This window comes from Oryx dammah, unplaced genomic scaffold, assembly GCF_014754425.2.
Source record: "Oryx dammah isolate SB20612 unplaced genomic scaffold, SCBI_Odam_1.1 HiC_scaffold_28, whole genome shotgun sequence".
Classification (NCBI taxonomy): domain Eukaryota; kingdom Metazoa; phylum Chordata; class Mammalia; order Artiodactyla; family Bovidae; genus Oryx; species Oryx dammah.
The window spans coordinates 84,217,475-84,243,035 of NW_024070212.1; the positions used below are offsets into that span (position 1 = coordinate 84,217,475).

The window sequence follows — 25,561 nt, forward strand, 5'->3', positions numbered from 1 at the left end:
AATATGCAAGTAAGGACCACTAAGCAGGACCTACAGTTCAAAAGTAGCTATTGTTGCTGTCTGTCTGCTGTGTGACATTCTCTCCATTTGATTCTGACAATGACCTTGCAAGTAAGCCTCTGCTGCCCCTGCTTACTGACAAGCAGACGGACCTCACAGAGCTAACCTCAGAGGTCACACACAGCTGGCACATTTTCAAGCTACGTCTGACTTCAAATCCTGTGCTCACTTTATTGTTTCACTTGAGTAAAAGCTATCCAATCAATCATTCAAAATAAAAATTGCACATACATCCACTATCTAAGACACCCAACCATTATTGGTGGTATTTAGCTTCATCTCTCTCTATGACCACATGACCACATCATACTTTTTTAAAAAGTATTGTTTTTGTTTTTAAAGAACATAGACTCATTGGTGTTAAACGTTTTGATGTTGATTGCTGTTATCCAGCCTCCTTTCAGACATCAGATGCATGCCCCTTACCTCTCCATGCCTCATTTATCAAGTGGCAAGGAGAAATATTTACATAGGTGGCTACTTGGTTCAAGCATACTATTAAGTTGCCCACCCTCTAACCATCACTCTTTCGAGTCCAGTGCCACAGGTCAACCCTGCATCACCGAAGGAGAAATGAAACAGCTAGTAACATGGCAGGAAGCCAACTCTTACCAGAATAAAAGAAAGTGACTCTATCAAGCCTCATGGAAGGATTCCCGAGTTTTGCCCTGTTCTATTTAAGAGGGTAGGCACCCAAAGTGGAAGGGTTTAAAGCCAGGTCAAACCAGGAGTGGTGATTACTTCTGAAATCTGAGTCAGTGAGGGTGGAAAGAAAAATAGAACCATTATTGAGAAAAGATAGGGTTAGAGCTTAAATCCAAGAATCAGGGTAAGGGGAAAAATGGGAGAACAAGCAAGAAGGCTAGTGGTCAGACAAGGGGAGCAGGGACTGGGCTGTGGAGTATGGTTCAGTGTGAAATCATGCATGATAGAGCTGTGGGGACTCCTTTTTACAGTCAGTGCATCCCATGAAGTTGAGAAGTATGAGTTAAGGAAGCCTCGGGTTAGGTTACCCCTCCAGCATTCTCAGGCTTCCCTGATAGGCTTCCCTTAGGCTCAGACAATAAAGAATCTCCTGCAATGTGGGAGACTTGGGTTTGATCCCTGGGTTGGGAAGATCCCCTGGAGGAGGGCATGGCAACCGACTCTAGTATTCTTGCCTGGAGAATCCCCATGGACAGAGGAGCCTGGTGGGCCAGTGTCCATGGGGTTGCAAAGAGTTGGACATGATTGAGCGACTAAGCATAGCACACATAGCTTTTAAGCTGGGATTCCTGTTTTCATCTAAGCTCTGCTGCTTCTTGGTGTTGTGACCTTGGCAGGTCACTGTTCCTTCCTCCCTTGGCAAGTGAAGGCTGAAATAATTGCTTAACCAGAAGGCAATTATTCAGTGCCCATCTTTGATCTAAGCACTGTTGAAATTAGAAATGAAATAAGCCATAGCCCTTACAATCAAAATTTTTTTGTAATACATTTAAAGCACATGTTGCTTTGTGACAGCTCTGATCTTATTTTTTTTTAGTACAAATTATGAATTTTGCATTCAAATCTTCAATGTAGGCTTTAATCTTGCTACTATATTTCAGTTGTCTTTATTATTTCCTTTGTTTTCTCATTCCATTGCCTCTCTATCTGAACTTACTTTTTTCTAATAAGTTTCTGCCCTCTTTCACAGTGATGTGCTTTGAAAAAAAATCCTATTGAATATGCCAAGAAGTTTTAAAATATTCTCTTTGGTTTCAGTAGTAAGTAATTTTTAAGAGGCCTTTCCTTTAAGCATCCAAAATGGTATTTCTTTTACTTTATATGCAACATGTTTTTCCTAAGGGACTCACTTTATTATTATTTTTTTAATTCACTTTTACCAGGGCACTATACATATTCAGTATTTCCCAGCACACTGTACACATGATTTACTCTCAGCCCCACTCACTCTAACTTGGGTTTGCCTCTTCAGATCTTTAGCTAGTTGCCAATTCCCAGAGTCTAGCAGTTTTTATTTTGTGTAGCTTTGTTGGTCTGAGGGGGATGACCACTGCCTGGCTTTCTAACCCTAGAGCAGATGACAGACATGTAAAGCTACCCCCCTCTGTCAAATTCACAGAGTTTCCCTATCTCTGCCCCACTAAAAGAGTTTGATTCAGGGTCCCAGACTGCAGCCCATCAGCATACATCCTAAATCAGCCTTCCAGCCCAGCTGGCTACTTGGGTTGGCAGTTTTTAATGGATTGAACTGAAAGGGAAGATAAGGTCTGAGTTGTGGAAGAGTTCTGGGAAACCAAGCGCACTAGCTGCTTCCAAAAAGCAAAGCAAAACAAAACAAAAAAACCTTAACCATCAGCATTAGAGTAGAGGGATGACTGCTCTGTTTTTAGGCTTAAAGGGACCTTGCATTTGAAGTGGAGAGGTCCCAACTTTTGCAAGGCTGATGGTTTATTTTGTTCATATGTCAGACATTATATTTCTCAAACAAGTTATTAAATACATTTAATCTTTTTGATTCTGTAAAACCTTCCCAGATTTTCCCTGAGAGTGTCAATTCTAGTTTTCCTAGTTGAATGTCATCTCAATTGTTTAAGTCAGCACAAGTTTATGCTTTTTTCTTGCATCTTCACAGATATTTTCAAATGAAGCAGAGAAAGGCTGCATCAGGGTTTGTTGCCCAAATGCCACCTAAAAGATTCAAGCTCAGGCATTTACTGAGTACCTCCATTAGCTTGTGGGACTCCCCTGGTAGCTCAAACGGTAAACCGTGTCTGCCTACAATGCGGGAGACTTGGGTTCAATCCCTGGGTTGAGACGATCTCCCGGAGAAGGAAATGGCAACCCACTCCAGTATTCTTGCCTGGAAAATCCCATGGATGGAGGAACCTGGTAGGCTACAGTCCATGGGGTTGCAAAGAGTTGGACACAACTGAGTGACTTCACTTTCACTTTTCCTTTGGCTTGTACAGATGTCTGTATTACAGTATGTACATACACACATATACACACACTCACACACATACACACACATACACACACACTCACACATGTACAATACTATTCCCCCAATTATCATGCGAACTTGGAACAGGTACAGTTTCTAAGTCTGTTTTCCCTCAGTTTAGCCTAGGCCTGCACATAGCAGGTGATCAATAAAGGGTAAGAGAAAAGAGCCAACCATGGAGAGAAAAAAGAACTGGGAGAGTGTGCTGTTGGTGAAGCAGAACAGGGAGTGGCCACTGGTTCTCTGAGAGATTTTTTATTACCTAGATGAAATGCTAAGTGCAATCTATCACTGGTTAGACAGTGACATATGGACCCCAAAACTAAACATTCACCCACCATGCTCTCCTCCCCTCTAGAGCGCTGCACATACTGTGATTCCCTTGTTCATAAACCCTGTTCTCTATTTCACTCAGTGTCAATGTCACCTCCTATCTGAAGCTTTTTGTCAATGTCACCTCCTATCTGAAGCTTTTCTTGACTGCTGAGACCATGGTGGGCCCTCATTTTCTATATGTCTATAGAGCCTTGGATAGTGAGTGGCATTTGGAGCTTGAACTTGCATCCCCATTGCCTGTTTATATAAATCATAATATTGTTCATGCCCTACTGGGATTTTCTTAGTAGGACTTGGCACAAAGTACCCACTCCAGTGTTCTTGCCTGGAGAATCCCAGGGACGGGGGAGCCTGGTGGGCTGCCGTCTATGGGGTTGCACAGAGTCGGACATGACTGAAGCAACTCAGCAGCAGCAGCAGGCATCAAATAAATTTTTTCTGAATGAGTGTTACAGAAAGTAGTCACTGTAGTTTCTGGCAAAAGGATAAAATGACAAATAGATTCTGGGTGATTATTTGGATGTTATCCAAAACTGGATTGAGGGAAAGAGATTTGAACACAGATACAAAAATCCTCAAGAAAATACTAGCAAACTGGATCCAACAACACATCAAAAGGACCACACACCATGATCAAGTAAGGGTTATCCCCAGGATGCAAGGGTTTTTCAATATACACAAATTAATCTAGTTCTTTGAAAACTGATACAAATGTGATACAAACTGAAGAATAAAAACCATACGATCATCTCAATAGCGGCATAAAAAGCTTTCAACAAAATTCAACACCGATTTATGATTAAAAACTCTCCAGAAACTGGGCAAAAAAGAAAACTATCTCAATGTAATAAAGGCCATATATGACAAACCCACAGCTAACATCATATTCAATGGTGAAAAACTATAAGCATTTCCTCTAAGATTAGGAACAAGATAAGGATGTCTACTCTCGCCACTTTTATTCAACATAATTTTAGACGTCCTAGCCATGGCAATCAGAGAAGAAAAAGGAAATAAAAGGAATCCAAACTGGAAAAGGAGAAGTAAAACTGGTACTGTTTGCAGATTACATGACACTTTACATAGAAAATCCTAAAGATGCTATCAGAAAACTACTAGAGCTCATCAGTGAATTCTATAAAGTTGAAGGAAACAAAAGACTATGCAAAAATCTGTTGCATTTCTATACACTAAGAATGAAAGATCAGAAAGAAAAATTAAGGAAACAATCCCATTTACCACCACATCAAAAAAGAATAAAATAACTAGGAATAAATCTACCTAAGGAGGCAAAAGACCTGTACTCTGAAAGCTATAAGACACTGATGAAAAAAACTGAAGATGACACAAACAGATGAAAAGATATACTATGTTCTTGAATTGGAAGAATTAATATTGTCAAAATAACTATATTACCCAAAGCAATCTACAGAATCAACGCAATCCCTTTCAAATTGGCAATTTTCAAAGAACTAGATAAACAAAATTTTAAAATGTGTATGGAAACACAGAACACTCTGAATAGCCAAAAGAATCTTGAAGTAGAATAGAGCTGGAAGAATCATGCATCCTGACCTCAAACTATATTACAAAGTTACAGTAATCAAAGCAGTATAGTACTGGCCCAAAAGAAATATAGGTCAACGGAACAGGATGGAAAGCTCAGAAATAAACCCACACATCTATGTTCAATTATTCTATGACAAAAGAGGAAAGAATATACAATGGAGAGAAGACAGTCTCTTCAATAAGTGGTGCTGGGGAAACTGGATAGCTATATGTAAAAGAATAAATTAGAACATTCTCCAATACCATACAAAAAATAAGCTTGAAATGGATTAAAGACTTAAATATTAGACCAGATACTATAAAATGCTTAGAAGAAAACAGAGCACTCTTTGACATAAATAACAGCAATATCATTCTGGATCCATCTTTTAGGATTAACGAAAATTAAAACAAAAATAAACAAATGGGACCTAATTAAACTTAGAAGCTTTTTCACAGAAAAGGAAACCATAAATAAAACAAAAAGACGGCCCACAGAATTGGAGAAAATATTTGCAAATGAGGTAACTGACAAGGGATTAACCTCCAAAATACACAAGCAGTTCATGCATCTCAATCTAAAAAAACAGACAACCTAATCAAAAATGGGCAAAACATCTAAATAGATATTTCCCTAAAAAGACATACCAAAAAGCAAATGAAAAGATGCTCAACACTACTAATTATTTGTTGTTGTTGTTCATTTGCTAAGTCATGTCTGATTCTTTGTGATTATTAGAGAAATGCAAATCAAAATGCAATGGGTCATCACCTCATCAGTGAGAATGGCCATAATCAAAAACTCTACAAACAAAAATGCTAGAGAGGGTGTGGAGAAAACGGAACCCTACTACATTGTTGGTGGAAATGTAAGTTGGTACAGCCACTATGGAGAACAGTATGGAGGTTTCTTAAGAAAACTAAAAACAGAACTACCATCTGATACTTCAATCTCACTCCTGGACAAATATTTGGAGAAAACCATAATTTTAAAAGATACAGGCACCCCAACATTCACTGTGGCACTATTTACAATAGCCAAGACATGGAAGCAACCTAAATGTTCACTGACAGATGCTGAATGGACAAAGAAGATGTGGTACATATATAAAATGGAATATTACTCAGTCATCCAAAAGAATGAAATAATGCCACTTGTACAACATGGATGGACCTAGAGGTTATCATGCTAAAAAAAAGTGACATTACTTATATGTGGAATCTAAAAAAATAATACAAATGAATCTATTTGTAAAACAGAAACAGACTCACAGGCTTCAAAAACAAACTTATGGCTATCAAAGGGGAAAGGTGTTGGAGAGGGATGAATTATATACACTACTATATATAAAATAATCAACAAAGACCTACTGTATAGCACAGAGAACTCTACTTAATGTTCTGTAGTAACCTATATGGAAAAAGAATCTGAAAAAGAATACATATATGTATATGTATAACTGAATCACTTTGTTGTATACCTGAAACCAACACAGCATTTTAAATCAGCTATACTCCAATATTAAATAAAAAATTTTTAAGAATGAGATTTGGGGAGAAATTTCTAGCCTAGAATTTCCTTTCTTGTATCTTATCTAGGTCATCTTTTCCTTCCAGTTTGTGAGATAAATTCATAGCATGATAGCTATTCAAAGGTAAGGCCAACCCAAGGGCAATTGTGAAGGGAAATTCCTGCTAAGAAACATCAGGTGATGTATGAAGTATGTTTATAAAACAGTAAAACTTCTAAAGAAGGACATACAGGGACTTCCCTCACGGTCCAGTGGTTGAGACTGTGCTTCCACTATAGGGGGTGCAGGTTCAATCCCAGGTCAGGAACTAATACCCCACACGCTGCACTGCATGGCCAAGACATTAAATACATCAAGAAACAAACCTGTATTCATATACTGCTTCAATAGAAAGAAAGATTATATTTTTAAAAATATAGCAGGATTTTTTAATACAGTTGGGCATATATCCCCATGCAAGACATCTCCTTTGGTGAGTACATACCTATTTTGTACTTAATCTAATAAGACAGATGCTCTTCGAAGCACTCATTGGCTTGTTTGGAATCCCATTCTGTGTTTGAGCTAACTTTATTGGAATCCTGATGATGGCAATTCTTAAGTCTCTGGATGTCAGGGTTGGTTTTAAGAAACAGACAAAGCCCTTGGGAAGCCATGGCACTTGCCATGCTAGGTGGTGAAGCTGGTATAGCAGGTGTCTCAAGGGAAGGACCCCAAGGGAAGGACTCTGGATCCAAGCCCTGGACTTCAGAGCCACAATCATTTTATGTTATAACCCCGCTTTTCTGAGGGGGTCATTTTATGAACCAGTCATCCTTCTTAACTTCTTTAACATTTTTTAAAAGTTTTCATTTTTATTTGTTTCCAGATTTTCATTCGATTTTTCTTTTTCTTTTTGGTGGTGTCATGTGACATGTGGTGTTTTAGTTCCCCAACCAGGGATTGAACCTGGGTCCCTTGCAGTGGAAGCATGGAGTCTTAACCACTGAACTGCTAGGGAAGACCCTTCTTTAACATTTTAAGTGTCTCCTATATTTTGCTTTAGATATTTGTCTCTAAGACATGGATTTCTGTATTCATACAAAATGTGTCCTTCCCTTAAGTTCTCTTTGTACCCAGAAAGTCAGTCATCTGAAAGTATGACTTTCTAGCTGTAGCCTAGGGCACACGGACCTCTCTGGACATTCCTCTTCTGTTTCCATGGGCCAAATAGGAGGCCAACTTCATTCTTTTTTTGCACAGGCATGCTTCATGGACTCCAGACAGACATTGCTTTTGCTATGTCCAATTTTCTTTTCTATCATGACTCTCTTTTATACACAGAAGTTGATTGTGTCAAATAGGTAATGAAAGTAAAGACCAGGTCTTTCTGTTGGCTACACAAAAATATTTAAAATAATCCTAATAGAATTAACCACAAAACCAAAGCTCGCTAAGTCTTGAAGTTCCTCAAGCCAGCAGGCCTGCTCTGCTGTCACCTGGTGCATGAAGCTTGCACTGCTTAGGGCTTCCATTCTAAAGCCCTGCCTTAATGCACCTCACACTTTGCTTCTCAATGGGACATCTGGATTCTGAATTCATCTTTTCCTGTTTGTGGTCTCTCCTGGCCTCTTGGACCTGAAGTTTATCTCTTTCTCCCTAGTTTTCACATGCTTCATCCATCCTCAAACACGATTCATAGTGCTAAGCTACTCTTAGCCACCCAATTTTGCTTGGCCATCGAGATATTATGCTTTACCTTAGGTGGTTGTGAGCACTTCCACCAAGGTCATGCTGGCATCTCCAGCCCCAAATCTCTGAACCTAAAGTGAGTCTAAAGGTCACTAACAGCTGAATGTACCCACTAACATAAGTTATTAATTTTATTTTACTTTTACCAATGTTTATCTGAAATTCTAATAATGTTAGCCTATACTCTAAACATCCCTGATGCAGAGCCTAGGCAGATGTGTGGCTGTGGTAAGCTAGACCATGGGTGGTAATATTTACCACTTATTTACCCAGCAGCCTGGAGATGGAGATGGAAAACATGACTCCACAAACTGATGTAAATAGAAAAATTGCACAGACAGGGGCTCACGACTTCTATTCGCTCCATGGGACAAAGAGGCAGCAGTAGCTATAAGCAAGAAATCCTGCTTTTAACACTCTCAAAGTTGGCTCAGAAACAATGAGAACTTTCAGCAGATCATCCTGTGTAGTTGCAAGAACCTTCTCAACAGCAATACATCTGCAAGAAGCCAGTGGGCTGTTGGCCGGCTTTGTTTATATTTCCTCTTTTTTCCTTCTCCTCAACTTTGCTTCTTCCAACTCTGGAGCCCTTTGGCCCACCTTCACCTTCGTGCAAGAACTGACTGTTACTTACCATGCCCTTTAGTGTCAGATCTGCTAAGGGAGACCGGTTGCCATGGAAATCTGGCCAAACATGTAAATCAACAGTGAGGAAACCCACTGGCTGAGCCTTCTTAATCAGATCCAGGTGACTGTTCAAATATGCATATACACTCTGGCGTCTGGAAGAGAAGAGGATGTTGTTTTTAAAAGGGGGGGGTAGGGTCAGGGTGCAAACTGCTCTGTAGAAAGAAACTGTTTGTACTCCCACATCAGATCCAGAAAGTAAGTGGGGTCCCAAAAGCTTCAGCAAAGAAACTACCCCCAACTTACAGAAATCAGCAAACCTCACTCTCGGATCACATTGTGCTCTCATCAAGGACAAGAAGCCTGTCCTGGTGGAAGGTGGAAAGGTCTGGACTTGGAAGACCAGATCCAAGAATGGCTTTTTTCCATAGTAGGTATGTAACCATGAAAAAGTTATTCAAACTTTCTGAACCACTCTTTTTGCATCTGTAAAAAAAAAGCCTTTATAATTCCTGCCCAACTGACCTCATAGGATTATTGTGAAGATCAAAGGAGACTATGTAGGTGAAGATACACAATTTTGCAAACTGTATGGTGCTATACATATGTAAAGGATTTTTAAAAATCAGTATTACTAATTGTAATAATAATTTGACATATGGAGACAAATGTAAGTTCACAGATTCAGGATGGGAGTTTGCTGAAAGCAGTGATAGGATGGGCTGGATGCAGTTGGGATCAACAGCTGGGAGACTTGATTTCCAGCCCAAACCTACCTAATGACAATGTATTAGTTCTTGTTCTTTTTAAGCCTTAGTGTCTTCACATGTAGAATGAAAGAGATGACCTTTCTCATTGTCTCAGTCTATTTACTTGAGAGAGAGCCAGAGAGGTTGGGCTTGGAGGATGGGCTTAGGGCAGGCAGAACCAAGATCTGTGTCCAAGACCATGCTGGATAGAGATCCTGGTTCTACCTGTTCTCACTGGGGGACATAAGCCAGTGACTTAACCTCTCTGAACCTCAGTTTCCCATACATATAATGAGTGGGAAATTTCACCTTACTGGGTGAAATCTCATTGCATGACACAAAGATTAAAGTTGGTTAGCCTTCCTCTCTTTAAAGGTGCTTGCTTCTCTTGAAATGACAATTCTAGAAGAAAGTAGGCTAGTATCCCATGCCACCACCCACTGTTGCCCTTGGAACCATAGCTTTAAAGTGTAAAAACACAGCTTGAATAATGGCAAGTAAAAAAAGTATAAGAGATCAATGACCAAGGGATGTTGATTCATAGGATACCTAACATATTTATTATTTACATTTAAAATGCTTTAGGAGTATAGCTCAGCGATTCCTAGTTCTAGCTTTGTGAAACTGAATGCCTTTCTGGATCCTATGAAATTCCTGAAAATTTTTTACACTAGGTATAAAGAAACAAACAAGTGGTATTTTTCAAACTCTTACAGTATATAAATTTTATGTAGAACTCCAAGATAGAAAATATAGAAAAACAAAACTAATCTATGTAAGTACTTGCATGTGTATGTGAGAATGTATGTGTGTGTGTGTTTGTGAGATGTGTGCTGGGTGGAGGTGCAGGCAGTCCTCCTTAGGCACTCTCTTTGGTCCTTGACCTGACATCTCATTCCCATTTGGAAAAATCTTTCAACCTGTATCAGAAAATGAAGATCTTGTTGGGAAAAGGCTTACTAACCACAACAACATTAACGGCTGCTCCTTCTTCCTCTGGCCTTCAACCACAACCCAGGGAGCCAGGTACTGGTAACACTGCTTATAGAGGGAATGTGTAAGGAGTGAAGACATGTGACCAAGTTCAAACTTAACCCCTCTCTGTGGTTCGGAAGCCATGTGCTTTCTGTATGTCTGGCCAGGAAGGATTTGTCAAAGCCCCGAGTTTGAGCTCTGTTTTAGAATGACTCTACGATACTGCTGGGCTCCCCTGGTGGCCCAGGGGTAAAGAACCTTCCTGCAATGGAGGAGTTGCAGCAGACTCGGTCTTGACCCCTGGGCTGGGAAGATCCCCTGGAAAAGGGCATGGCAATCCACTCCATTATTCTTGTTTGGAGAATCCCATGGACAGAGGAGCCTGGCAGGCTACAATCTACAGGTTTGCAAAAGTCTGTACAGTCAGACATGACTAAAGTGACTGAGCATAGTGCAAGCATGATAGTGTCAGGCAAGGTCCTCTGAGGTCTTCATAGATGACCAGGCCAGAACCACACATCTGGGGAGAACCCGACTGTACCCTGCTTTTACATTTCCCAGCTTCTCTGCTCCTGGTCCAACAGAATCACCCGGTCAACAATGGCCATAAGAACATCCTTTCCACCTAGAAGTCAAGAGTCTGCATTAATTCTAGCTTCAGAAAAACATCACTGCACTTAGAGTAAAGGGATTAAAAAAAAAAAAAAAAAGCACATGTCTATAAATCTTTTGTCTCTCAAGGAATCTCAGAGCAGGGAATTTGGTTTCAGACATCTGGGTCAATAAGAATCTATTGGCCTAATTACTATTGATTCGTCATTGTCTCATTTACTGTGGGTCTTTGCAAACAGTGAGATTCATTTAGCCTCTACATATATGGTCACTCATGCACTAATGAGATCCCTGGGGGATGGGGCATATGCTTACCCCTTTGACTCCTAACCTCCCTGCAGCTGTATGTTTATTCTTTGAATGCAGCCATTCTCCTGCACATTTTTTCAATTATCCCTTACCATGTGTGCTATCTGAGTATATCATTCAAAATGAAATGCACTTGGAAAACATTAAAATAACAAATGCACATCATTATTCACATAATTTTAACCTTGCCTGGTGCCTTTTTTGGTTCTGACTTTGTTTCAGTTTGTATGTTTTATCAATTCTTTCCCAAATGGCGGTCTGCCCTCTTTCAGCTTGGGAATCATATATTAACTGTTCTTACTGGATCTGTCTCCCTCTTTCTCATGAATATTCCAGGCTCATATATCCTCTCTTACACAGAGAAATCCTTGCTCTCCTACTCTTGGTGCGTATGAAGAAAATACAGTTTCAACAATCACAAAGTGATTTCACTGTGTGCCAGGTGGCTGACCAGACACACTAAACCTCTCCAAGCCCGGTTTACTTTTTTGCCATCAGGGCCAATACTTTTACCTTATAGGCTGCTCGGAAGATTAGATATGGAGTCCTGAGTACTACAAAATGATAGACGATCGATAAATAGTTCCCTCTTGTTTCTATCACAGGACATTCATTTCTAGTTTTTTTAAAATATAAGAGTCAGGGAAGATTTTTTTTTTTTTTTCAGACTTTATGGCTCACAATCTTCAATGCAGACAGGCAGGACCCCTGGAATCTCTCCTTTCCTTCTCCATAAATCATTTAATTCTTTGGATTCACAGGCTACCCTAAAGTATGGTTACCACCCTTTCAAATCCCAAATCAGAACACATGGTGTACCTGAAGAATTTGTGCCCTTTCTAGGAGAAAGAGAAAGTCTTGGAAAAGAAGCTTCCACACTCTTTCTAGTTCCTACTTCTTGACCCACTGCAAAAGGTATTCTGCTTGCACTTCCCCTTTGCCTTACCCCACCCTGTTCTACTGAGACTGGTCCCACCATAAAGATCAGTCCCCTCTTTGTTACTATCTCCAATGGACCATGATTTACCTTTATTTCACTTGAACTGCCTTGTGCATTTTGTACTGCATGACCATTCCTTACTCATTTGTTTCTATCCCCTTATTTCCAGGCCACAACTCTCTTTTAGTTTCCTATCTCCTCTCCAGCTGGTTCTCCTCCTCTGTCCCTAAGTATATGAAGACTCCCAGAGTCCAGTCCATGGTCCTCTTCTCATTCTTTCTCTACCCTTGGGTGATTCCATCTTCCTTTCACAGCTCCAGTTAACTATCTAGTGCTGAAGACTTCCAAATATATGCCCTTATCTCCAGCTTCTTTCTTTGTGACGAGTTCCATGTCAAATAGTCAAGCACCCATCAAATGCTTTCCCCTGGAAGCCCAAAGGGACCTCAACTAAAGATACCTATTAGGACACACATGGTCTTTTCTGACATACTCAATCTTCCTTCTATGCTCCTTGGTTTGACCAAAGCCAAGCTCACTTAACTTCCCTGGTGGCTCAGTGGTAAAGAATCTGCCTGCAACATAGGAGACATGAGTTCGATCCCTAGGCAAGGAAGATCCCCTGGAGAAGGAAATGGCAACCAACTTCAGTATTCTTGCCTGGGAAGTCCCATGGACAGAGGAGCCTGGTGGCTACAGTCCATGGGGTTACAAAAGAGCTGGACAAGACTTAGCAACTAAACAACAACAAGCTCACTTCAGTGGCTGCTCAACCATTTTAGGGGCAGAATCAGAGTGGGTATCATATTTGACTTCTCTTTCTCCCTCAGTTTCCAAATTTAAGTTTTCACCAGAATCTGTCAATTTATTATTTTAAATATTCCTCTAACCAGCATACTTTTCTCTTGTGCAACTGCCACTCTTTATGCATGCCTCCTTAAATGCCCAGATTAGAGCTTTGGCCTCAACTTATCTCCCCTTTTGAAATTTTGCCCTCTCCAACTGGGTTTTCTGCACTCCTTCCTGGGTGGTCCATTGAAAACGCAACTCTGATTATGACTCCATACCTACCTAAAACTTTTAGTGGCTCCTTCCCATTGCCCTCAAGATAAAGCATAAGCTTCCTTGTTTGACACAGATGTTCTTCCTTATTTAGTCCTCGTCACACTGTTCCATACTACAGACATGTTTTCCATTCCTCCTCTCTCCTCATTCCTGCACACATCATGCTCCAGTGACACTAAACTACTTCAGATTTTTCAAAGTATGCAGGTCTTAATCTCTGAATGTTTGCCTGTTCTCCTTCTCTCCTAGAATTCTCTTTCTTGCCTCCTTTACCTGCCTATGGTAATCATTGTTCAAGACTCTTTTTATTTTTAATTGAAGTATTGTTGGTTTACAGTGCTGTGTTAGTTCTTGGTATACAGCAAAGTGATTCAGTTTATTTATAAATAACTTGGGCTTCCCCAGTGGCTCAGCAGGTAAAGAATTCACCTGCAATGCAGGAGATGCAGGTTTGATCCTAGGGTTGGGAAGATCCCTTGGAGGAGGGCATGGCAACCCACTCCAGTATTCTTGCCTAGGAAATCCCACGGACAGAGGAGCCTGGCAGGCTACAGTCCATAGGGTCACACAGAGACAGACATGACTGAAGTGACTGAGCACACATATACACATACACACAGACAAATATACATACACATATATGCATATACACACACATATGTATGGGTATTAGATATATATATATATTCTTTTTCAGATTATTTTTCTCTATAGTTTATTATAAGGTATAAAATATAGTTCCCTCTGCTATACAGTAGAACCTTATTGTTTATCTATTTTATACATAGTAGTTTGTATCTGGTATCCCAAACTCCTTATATATCCCTCCTTACCACCCCCCAACCCACCCCTTTCCCATTTGGTAACCTTTGGTGTTTTTCCCTTCTGTTCTTCACATGGTTATCTCATTTTTATCCTTCTTGTCTTAACTGTGTTCCCATCAGCTAGGGTTTCCCTGACCACCTCATCTAAATGGGGTTCCCCTGATATTCTATGACTGTACTCTGTCAGTTTTTTTCATATCAGGCTTGGTAACCATATATTTATTCATGGGTTTGTTTACTTATTAACTGCCTGTGGCCTCCTGTGGACTTTAAGCTTCATGAAGGCAGACCATCACCAGTATACATTCAGAATTTAGCAGAGAACTTGGCACACAGTACCACTCCAGAGTATATATCAAATGAATGGTCATTCTGCCACTATATGATAACTGTCTCAATGTTATCTGTATCCATCTCTGGAATCTGAACTCCTGGGAAACAGTCACATCTTACTCATCCCATCAGGTGTTCAACACAGTTACTGAAGTGTAGAGGGAATAAATATTGATCCCACATGGAATATTAGAGGTTATTTTTTAAGCTCTCCATCTCATTGTAGCACAGGGCTGCTGAAGAGTAGATTTCTGCAGTCACATGGAAACAGCCTTCCAGGAGTATGGATGTATCCCACAGAAAAGGGCAGAGAAAAGGAATAATCATCTTGTGACATCCACCCCCCTGCTTCCACTCATGTGCCAGGCACGATGTTGGGCTGCAGTGAATCTGCTGAGAGGCAGAAACTAAAGAATTGATTTCCTAAGTCAGCATAGCCCTCAGTCTTCTTAGCACCCTAAAGAGCAGTTTCTTATACTTGCCTGAGGAACAGAAGCCAAAGAAAGGCATTGTAATATCCAGCTTATGTCTATTTAAAAAAACATTTATCATCCGAGACATCAAGAATTTACTGATTATCCTGGCACATCCTAGGGGATAAAAGGTGTTAATATCATCACCCTGGCTCTATGATTGCCAGAGCTCAGGGGAGCCTAAGTAAATACTTGTTGATAGACTGATGGTCCCAGTTGTTGGAATGAGGGACCAAGGTTGAAGAATCCATACATGCCAAGGAAACACAAGAATGGACAGTGAGGATAATGTTTACAAGTGAAGTCCCTGTAGTACTCATTTCCTCATCTAGAATTAAATGAGATTTTATATATATATGAAATCTATATATATTATAATATATATAATTATCACTAAGCACATTGTTAGGCACATTGCAAATTCTTAAAAAATGTTGGCCTTTCTTGGCCTTTCTTTCTCCAGGGGGAATTTATACAGATTTTAATGGAAAGATTTAGATACACCCTGAGATTTGGCATATGGGGGACACCAGTACATTTTAAAAGTGACCCTCAGTGGGATTATGGAAATCACAGAAACAAAAGCAGTTTGAAGAAGAAATCAGATTTAAAAAACCTGATTGTCCTCAAAGGAATAACAGAAAACTCCAGGGGAGGTGGGATAAAAGAAACACAGATTGAGCAAGAGGATGAGAATTAGCAGGAACCTTGCACCTCGGAAAGACAGGAAGTGAACAAAATCACACCACTGCCTGCAGTGAGAGCTGCAAAAGTAGCTCAGAATGGGGCTGGGCTTCTCTGTCTCCAGTCCTCCTCCTCCAGGAGATTATCAGCCTGCTGAGGTCAGGACCCCTGGATTCCAATGACCCCTCTTCCCACCAATGGTCTAGTTTATTCTCTATAGAGCTCCCAAAGTCATCCTTTTAAACAAAAGTCTTTAATAAAGTCCGGTGGTCTCATAGCTTTCTACAATGACCCACATGGTTTGGCCCTTGGCTAAATTTCAGTTCTCATCTGTCCCCCATTCTCTTCCACTTTGGTCCAGCCATTGTGACCTTTACAATGTCTACCGAGTTTGCCAAGCTGGCTTCTGCATCCAGGCCATGGGACTTGTTGTTCCTTTCATCCAAAGGGATCTTCTTTGCATAATCATGGCTTGTTCCCTCTCTTTTTTCAGAGTCCTCTTTGAGTACAACCTAATGAAGGATGGCTCCCCCACCTGAAATAGCTCCCGTCCATGACCTCAACACCTCTCACTCTGTCTCCTTACTCATCTCTATTTTTCTTTAGAATGCTGATCAGTTCCTGGAGTCTGTGTTCTTTCTCTCTCTGCAGATATGTATATACATATGTGTATATGTATGCACATGACCATAATTTCCATGAAAACAGGGACTTACTTATTTCTTTGTTCACTGTTATACCATAAGTGTTCATAAGACACTTAGCAGACAGTCAGAGGACCCAAATTTTAACCTTGGCTCTTCCGCCAACCTTGAATCCACTACTTGTGGATAATTATCTTCCCACCAAATCCTGCCATCACCATAACCTCAATCTGAAACACTGGTAAAGAGTCTTTAAGAGAAGTAAGAAAATAATAGGCAGTCTAGAGCAAAAGAGCTGAAGTTATAATCAATGGAAGGTGATCTCTGGCAAAGCAGTAAAATATCTGGATATTTGGCCCCACATAGAAAGAGACTCTGGTTGTCATTTACACGCATCGGTACATCTAGTTACTGTTTACTCACTTCATAAGCTCATAAAATAGTCCTCTTCAGGATGAACGCTAGGAGTACAGTACATGGAGAGCATAAAATACTAAGTCTGTTTATCAACATTTGTCTCTATGATTTCAAGTAGGATTTGCTGATGCTAAGCTCTGAGATAGGGGTGACCTGCATTGCTGTTTTCAGAGAGCCCCAAGTCGCACCAAAAGAGGAATACAGCTTTTCATTCCAAGGGATTTGGAAATAACCTTCCAAATAACCAACTTCACATAATAACAACTATTCTTATTTGGTTCTAAGATCTGAAGTATAGTGAGTGCTATAGTCCTGATACAGTCTATTTATACATCTGATAAATAGAGACACATTTTCTTTTGCAAGATAACATAAGGAAACTAGAAGAGAAGAGAATCAACACTGAATGCCTACTAAATATATGAGCTGGAGATAAAATATAGAATTAAAAGAAGCCAAGGATGTAGATGGGGTTATGGAAAAAGACGACAAAGAGAGAATAGCTCCAAGAATGTAGCAGTGATGAACTCTGATGTCAGTGATCAAGAAGCGGATCATGAACTTGAAAAGGAGATTAAGAAAAAGTCAGACATACAGAAGCAAATCTGGGTGAAGACGATGTTCTAGACAATCAAGGGAAGAGAGTATTGGAAAGAGAGGAGTGATCACGGGGGCCGCACGCAGCTGGGAGCTCAAGGAAAGGGACTGGAAGGCATCCTGTGTTTGCTGAAAACTGGAATAGTAAATGTTTCAGGGGCTGATAATGACAGAATTCAAACTCGAGTGGGCAAGGGAAGAGTGAGGAAACTGACCAGGAGTACACGCAATATTTTGGGGCAACTTAGCTCTAAAGAGAAGGAAAAATACAGAGAGGCAGTTGGAAAGGGGGCTGAAGTCAGCTGGCACGTGAAGAGATGTGGGATTTAAACCTAGCCTGACTTTAACAGTGAATTCCATAAATTAATGCTTCTGGACCACCCTATGCTGTGGTTTCTCTGAGTTTGCATGCTAAGCCATAAATTCTTTCTTCCTATTTTCAGTCAAAACTACTTACATGAGGTTCAGCTACAGAAGAAAGTTCTGGAAATTTTGAGTATTTCATGGCAAAGTCTAAACTATCCCTTAGGTTTGTGTTGAGCTTTAAGGTCTTCAGAGACTGGCGTTTCCACGGTCTACTTTCATCCTCATAATACTTGGAAAACCAGTTAAGCGGGGTGGTATTATTGTAATTTTATGGGTGAGGAAACTGAGTCATCAAGAGGTTTATGGCAGAATCGGTACAAGAAGCCAAGACCTCGGATTCCCAGTCCAGTGGTCTTGCTACTCCCTGAGAAGGCAGGCAGGTGATGGATGACGGCCATCTGCTGCTTAACCCTAGAACAATCCCCTCCAAAAAAATCCTCCTCTTTTATGATCATTTGTAACAGCAGTAGAAGTTATGGTAGTGGTGGTTGTCATCGTCATTGTATAGTTTATGAAGGCTTTCCAAATACTCAAATTCTTGGAGCTACCCACAGCTGGCTCTCTCCTGTCTACTATCCCACGTCAGTTAAGGAAACTAAGGTTCACACAACTATGCATGTGAGAGCTGGGATTTGAAGCCAGATCTTGGAACTCTGTATCTGTGCTCTTTTCTGTGGGTTAAAGGTTTATAAATGCTGGATCTCCTCGAGAATCTGATAAAAGCTATGGCCTCTCTTTCTATAAATACACACATAAATATGTAATCAACACAACTCTGCACACAATTAGCGGTTCACTGATGATCTGAGGTTAGGCATCCCTCCTCTAGGTTATGTGGTCTCTGAGCCAACTAAAATGCTAAGTATTGGTTAAGTGGTGTGATCCCTCTAGTACAATGGTAATGACCTTGTACTAGAGACTCCTAGAAGGGAAAAACATATGAAGCCTTTCTGAGACTCTTGGTCAGGGCCAAACCCCCTCTATACCCTGATAACACAATATTTATATTCTAGTCAGTATGCACTTCCTTCTGCTCTGTGCAGGTGTGCCTTGCCATGACTGCATGTCCCTTGGTGGAAAGGAAATGTCTAATACAAGTGACTGCAACACCTTTTATCACTATCTCTATCATTGACTGAATACCTATTACAGCTCAGCAACTGCGATTGTATCCCAGACACTACTCAAATTCATTTAATTTTCTCAACAGCCTAATGAGGTGCTTACTATTATTTTCCTGTAGAGTGAAACATGAAGGCACAATGAGGTTAAATAAGTTGTGAGGGTGACAAGCTACTAAAGGCTGAAGCTGAGACAGGCATTTGGCTCCAGAATCTATGATAATAACCTTCACCTTAGACTTTCTCCCTTTCGCCAGGTACTAGCTACACTGATGGAACTCCTCTGATAATATTATAAAATACCTTACTTTTGTTAAAAAGCCCAACAACTAGCATTAATATCGTGAAATTAATTTGATAATTATTCTTCAAACTTTTTTTCAAAATAATTTTAGATTCACAGAAAAATTGCAAAACCAGTATGCAGACTCCTCTTATATTCATCATCTAAGAAATTAACACAAATACTATAGTATTACTAATCTCTATACTTATTTGAATGTTGACAGTTTTCCCCCACTAACGGTCTTTTTCTGGCTAAGATCAAAACCAACCCATGATCACACACTGTTTCCAGATGCGGTAGCATCTCAGTCTCTTCGAATCTGGGACAGTTCTCTAGTAATTCCTTAAATTTCATAATCTTTGAGGCATGTTTGCTAATAATTTTGTAGAATGTGCCTCAATTTGGGTTTGCATGTTTCCTCATGTTTACACTGAGATGATGCATTTTCGGTTAAACATTACAAAAATGATGTTGTATTCTCAGTGCATCATAAAATGAGGTCCACGATGCTGATGTCTTATTGCCAGTACTGTTGGTCTTGATCACTTGGATAAGGTATTGCCTGTCAAATTTCTCCACTGTGAAGTTTTCTTCACTATTTTTCTTTTATTTTAATAAGTATCTTACAGTGAAATACTATAGGACTATGTAAATACCCTGCTTTTTAAAAATTTTTATTTTTTTTATTGAAGGCTTTACAGACTTTTGTTGTTTTCTGTCAAACCTCAACATGAATCAGCCTTAGGTATACATATATCTCCTTCCTTTTGAATCTCCCTCCCATCTCTTTCCCCATTCCACTGTTACAGAGCCCCTGTTTGAATACCCTGCTTTGTATCAGACTCTCACTCACTAATTTTATTTATTTACTTGAACTACAGTTGATTTACAATGTTGTGTTAGTTTCAGGCATACAGCACAGTGATTCAGTTACACATATACACATATTCCTTTCCATTATGGCTTATTACAGGATGTTGAATGCAGTTCCTTGTGCTATGAATAGGACCTTGTTTATATATATATAGTAGTTTGTATCTATTAACCAAACTCCTAATTGAATCCTTCCCCAACTTTCCTTTTTGGCAACCATGGGTGCTAGGTGTACACATTGCTATGAAGGTGTCATTACTTTTAAGCCATCTCAGCAGAGATCGCTAGAGAACAAATAAATATGTCACACCCACTCACACATGAATATATGTATCTATATTTATTTCTACTGAGATCCAGCAATATATAAACTAAAAAGCCACAAGTTGATACTGATACTTCTGATTTCCATCCATTACTATACTGTTCATTCTAACCTTCTTTTCTTGTCTATGGGAAATCTGGCTCTCATCATCTGCAAAAAAAAAAATCTATTTTTCTGCTCAACTATAGTATATACATAAAGGATTTTAAGAATAGCTGACTGATACTATAAAAAACCAAACTCATTAATAACAGTATATTATTTATACAGTTATTTCTATATTTAGCCATACAGCATACTCTCAAAATATTCTTTCTCAAGAGTTACTTAGGTTAGTTTTTTTCTTTTTCAAATCTCTGTTAGTATGATCATGTTATTATTAATACAATAGGTTCCTTTTTTTTCTAACTATTTGCATTTCACCCCCATCACACACATCTATCCAAGTATCCATCCATCCATCCCCCTATTATTTATTTTCAGAGGGGCATGAAGTGTCATCATGATTCTAAGAGTCAGAATTGTATCAGAAGGCACACCAGAGGAGTGCTCTTCCCTCCTACCACCCTGTTTCCATTCCCCCACTACTTCCCTCGCATTCCTACCCACACGCCCCTATAGTTACTAACTTCATTCATTTCTGATTTAACTTTCCTATACTTCTTTTGCATAAATGACTAGATACACATATATTTTCTTATATCACCTTGTTTCTACATAAAAAAGAGTATACTGCAAAACTCCTTTATACTTTGCTTTCTTCCCTTAACAATGTATTCTAGAAACCACTCCTATTGGTTACTATCCTATTTCATAGATGAAAAGACAGGCTTAGAGAAATCGAATAACTTACCCAAGGGCACACAGTTAATAAGCAGAAAAACTGTACTTGAATCCAAGAAGTTCTGCCTCCAAAATCCGTGCACCCTCTTCTACATCAGAGCATCTCAACCATGGTCACTAGAATATTCTCTGGGGATCTCTAGATTCTTTGTGAGTTTTTGTGGGCTGTTTTGAAAATGAATACATCTATGTTCTGAATCATCCAGATGACTGTCTTATAACCAAGAACTGCCCGGCATTTTCATTGCTCACAGAATCTGAAAATTGTGCAGCCGCCTAAAGTCAGTACCATCAGTGCAGGTGGGCGTGGAAAGTTGTAGGGAACAGAGAGAGCCGTTACCTGGCTGTGGCCTTGGCTTGTAGTTCAGGGAAGGCAGCATGGCCCTGCACCATGTGGTCTATCTGAAAAACAAGAGAGAGAGGTCAGTTTTATAGCTTCTCTAGCTTATGTTTAAGCCAGAAGAAGATATATTAAAATGTCTGTTTCTTTCAATTCCTTGTCTACAGAGGAGCCAAGAATGCTAAAAAGCTAACTCAGCAAGAGTGTCTCAGCTCTTTCAGAAATCTAGCTTTGTTTAACGAACTGCTGGCTTCTTGGATTTATAAAACAAAGAAGTTTAAAGAGAAGAACAGTAGGAAATGAAACTCCCACGGCTGAACCGGTGGCAGCAGGTAGTATCAGATCTAGGAGTGAGGTTTGACAGAGGTGTGAGAAGGAGGTATAACTCAAGTAACTCAGGGTAAGTGTTTGGGATTGGGGAGGGGGACCTGGCTATTAAAAACACTGACCCCTGGGTTACATTATCTCCCCCTCCTCCTGTTATCCCATGCTATCACCCCAGGGCAATGCCAGACCTTGAATTATTCTCTGCATCTTACTAATGGAAAAGCTGAGTGAGAGACTGTGAGGAGGGAGTCCAAATTTTAAAAAGCACCAAAGAGTTGCCCCAGAGCTGTCAGGAGTGAGAAGTTATCCTGTGGGAAAGTGGGGCAGAGCTTTCCAAGGACCGAAATGTTTAAGCTCTGTGAACAATGGTCTTCTCATTTGAAATTCCATGCCTAGGATTTATTCCTTAATCCACTTGGTGGCTCTAAACAAAATAATATGTGCTGAGTATCAGGAGGGCTCTCCCCTGGTGGCTCAGATGGTAAAGCGTCTGCCTACAATGTGGGAGACCTGGGTTCGATCCCTGGGTTGGGAAGATCTGGAGAAGGAAATGGCAACCCACTCCAGTACTCTTGCCTGGAAAATCCTATGGAAAGAGGAGCCTGGTAGGCTACCGTCCATGGGGTCGCAAAGAGTCGGACACGACTGAGTGACTTCACTCAAGTATCAGGAAGGGATGTGTTTCCCCATGCTGTGACTTTGCTTTCTAAAACACACCCAACACCCAGCTTGAGTTCCTGAACCTAATCTGTGTATTTTTTCAGTGTTTACATGAGTCTCCAAAACAACCATTCTGACCTATTTATTTTCATTCAAACTATGAACAGACCAGTTACTGTGGCCTCATGGAGGAAGTCTCTGTGAGCATGCCTCCAGAGAGTCAGGACTGTGTAAAGAGAAAGCAGCTTTATTCTGGACTTGCCTAGGCTGGGTCTGGGGTTCTAGCTCTGATAGGAACTAGCTGTGTGACTTTGTGCAAGTTATTTTACTGCTCTGAGCCTCAGTAAGCTCCTTTCCCCCTTTCCCCATCCTAGTATCCTTTTAAAACAGAGTTTCTAGGACACAGAGTGTGCTTACCATAATGCCAGCAACAGTATAAATGATATCACCTAAAATTTATTGACTCATTTACTATATACCAATACTAAGCTAAGCATTTTACATACATTATCTCATTTATCCTTACAACACTTCTGTGAAGAAGATACTATTATTCACCATGGAGGTGAAAAAACTAGAAGAGATTAAGTAACTTGCCTAGGGTCATAGGGAATAAGTGGCAGATTTAGGTTTCAAACCTGCTGCTGCTGCTGCTGAGTTGCTTCAGTCGTGTCCGACTCTGTGCGACCCCATAGATGGCAGCCCACCAGGCTCCGCCGTACCTGGGATTCTCCAGGCAAGAACACTGGAGTGGGTTGCCATTTCCTTCTCCAATGCATGAAAGTAAAAAGTGAAGTCGCTCAGTTGTGTCCAACTCTTCGTGACCCCATGGACTGCAGCCCACCAGGCTCCTCCGCCCATGGGACTCTCCAGGCAGGAGTACTGGAGTGGGGTGCCATCGCCTTCTCCCAGGTTTCAAATCTAGGTCTCTATTCAAAGTCTCCAGTCTTCAGCACTATGTCACATTGTCTCCTGAACTTCTAGGTATAAGGTGTTAAATTTCATTTGTGTAGAGCTGCAAAAATGTTTTAAAATAACACCAAAGCAATTGGTCATTTCAATGGAAAGAAAGTCATTCTGGTTTTGAATGTTTACTTCCTGAAGGTTCAATTTTCGGTTACTGTAATGAGGCATAATCTGAGTCTTAAAGAGTTTGCATCTAGTAGGAACATTCAATGGCACCCCACTCCAGTACTCTTGCCTGGAAAATTCCGAGGACGGAGGAGCCTGGTAGGCTGCAGTCCATGGGATCTTGAAGAGTTGGACACGACTGAGCGACTTCACTTTCACTTTTCACTTTCATGCATTGAAGAAGGAAATGGCAACCCGCTCCAGTGTTCTTGCTTGGAGAAGTGGGCATCAATAATGGATAATTAAAGCCATTACTTGATTTGATGCTAATTTCTAGGGGAAGTGCTTTAGGAGGTCAGAGAAAGGGGATTTAGATGAGCTTCTCAGAGGAAGCACAGAACCTAGCATGTGAACCACGTGCATGAATGCAGTTATTTGGTATTTGCCAAGTGCCTACCTCACCAGGTACTATGACTAGGTTCTGGGATAGAGTAGAAAAAAGAAACACGTATAATGCACAGTAGCAAAAGGCAAGAAGTAAAGAACAAGCAGTTTGGAGGAATAAAGGGTTGCAGGCAAGGGATGCCAGAAAGTAGGCTGTGATGAGCAGAGATATGAAGATGGAAAGAAAATCTGGTACAGACAGCAGGAGACTGGGCTAGCCTTGAGACTGGCAATTGTAGATGCTCAGTAAGGATCCAGTGAATAAACGTGGGGCGTATGAACCATAATGAACCACATGCTCACAGAATACTATGTGCTTCTTGGGAACACTTACCACCTTTTATATTTGTATCTGTTTGTGTGGGGCACACATGGTCAGAGAGTAACTGTATACTAAATTAGAGAAGAAATGAAGTGCTAAAAATACGGGGACATGAGGAGGGTGTGGACTGCCAGTGGTTCTTAAAAGTCAGATAAGTGACTATAGTTTTACTGAATTATAGGCTGTAGGAAATCGTTTTGATTCGTGAAGCAAAATAATGACAAGTTAAGGAAAATTAACCTAGCAGGGTAGGCACAACAGGGCAGGAAACACAGACAGGATTCAGAGGCTGACGTTGGGAATACAAGGCATGAACACCCCCTGCCTTTGCTCTATTGTAGCATTTATCAAGTTAATCAAGTTCTTCTCAATTATTAGTTTATATGTCTATCTCTTACCTTACCCTCTGAGCACTTTCAAATCAAAAGCCTTGTAATTTCCCATTCTTCAGTGCCTACCATAATGCCTGGCATCTCGAATGGATGAATGAGATACATTTTGAAGGAAATAAAACAAACTCGAAAGAAAGTGAAGTTGCTTAGTCATGTTGCTTTGCAACCCCATGGACTGTAGCCTATCAGGCTCCTCTGTCCATGGGATTTTCTAGGCAAGAGTATTAGAGTGGGTTGTCATTTCCTTCTCCAGGTAATCTTCCCGACCCAGGGATCGAACTCAGGTCTCCCACATTGCAGGCAGACGCTTTGCTGTCTGAGCCACCAAACTTAGTGACTGAATCGTTACAGAATATAAGAAAATCAGAGTGAAAAGATGCTTTGGACTTTTGGGTCTAAGTAAAGGAAATGTGGTCACTGTAATCACGTCTTTTTATTTTCTGTATTTATGATGCTTTGGGATCTGGGGCCCTGGTAACCCTGGAGAGACGATCCTTCCACAGTTAGCCAATTCCCAGGGATAGTGAAGGACTCACTGGCCTGTGAGCATTGTCTTTCATATGCAAAGTAACTGACCCAGAGCCCACCTCCTCACCAACCCCTCTATGGGCCACTATGTTCCTGCTGTAATCACCCCAGAGTCAGGAACCAGACAACTCGGGACAACCCTAGCACTTCCTGTATGGCCCTGCATGGTGCGGCCAGCCCTGTCTTTCTGAGAACCGGGAATAACAAGTTACCTTTTA

At 40.5% G+C, this 25,561-nt stretch overlaps 1 protein-coding gene across 12 annotated transcripts in view; it reads right to left on the reverse strand.

The window, feature by feature from the left end:
* FGGY (FGGY carbohydrate kinase domain containing) overlaps positions 1–25,561 on the reverse strand; it is a 497,520-nt gene that overhangs the window by 112,334 nt on the left and 359,625 nt on the right. For all 12 annotated transcript variants that reach the window (XM_040232739.1, XM_040232740.1, XM_040232734.1 and 9 more), the window contains 2 exons: positions 21,600–21,661; positions 8,831–8,978 (listed from right to left, as the gene is read on the reverse strand). In XM_040232739.1, coding sequence (XP_040088673.1) covers positions 8,831–8,978; positions 21,600–21,661 — 210 coding nt within the window. The remainder of the gene's footprint in view (positions 1–8,830; positions 8,979–21,599; positions 21,662–25,561) is intronic.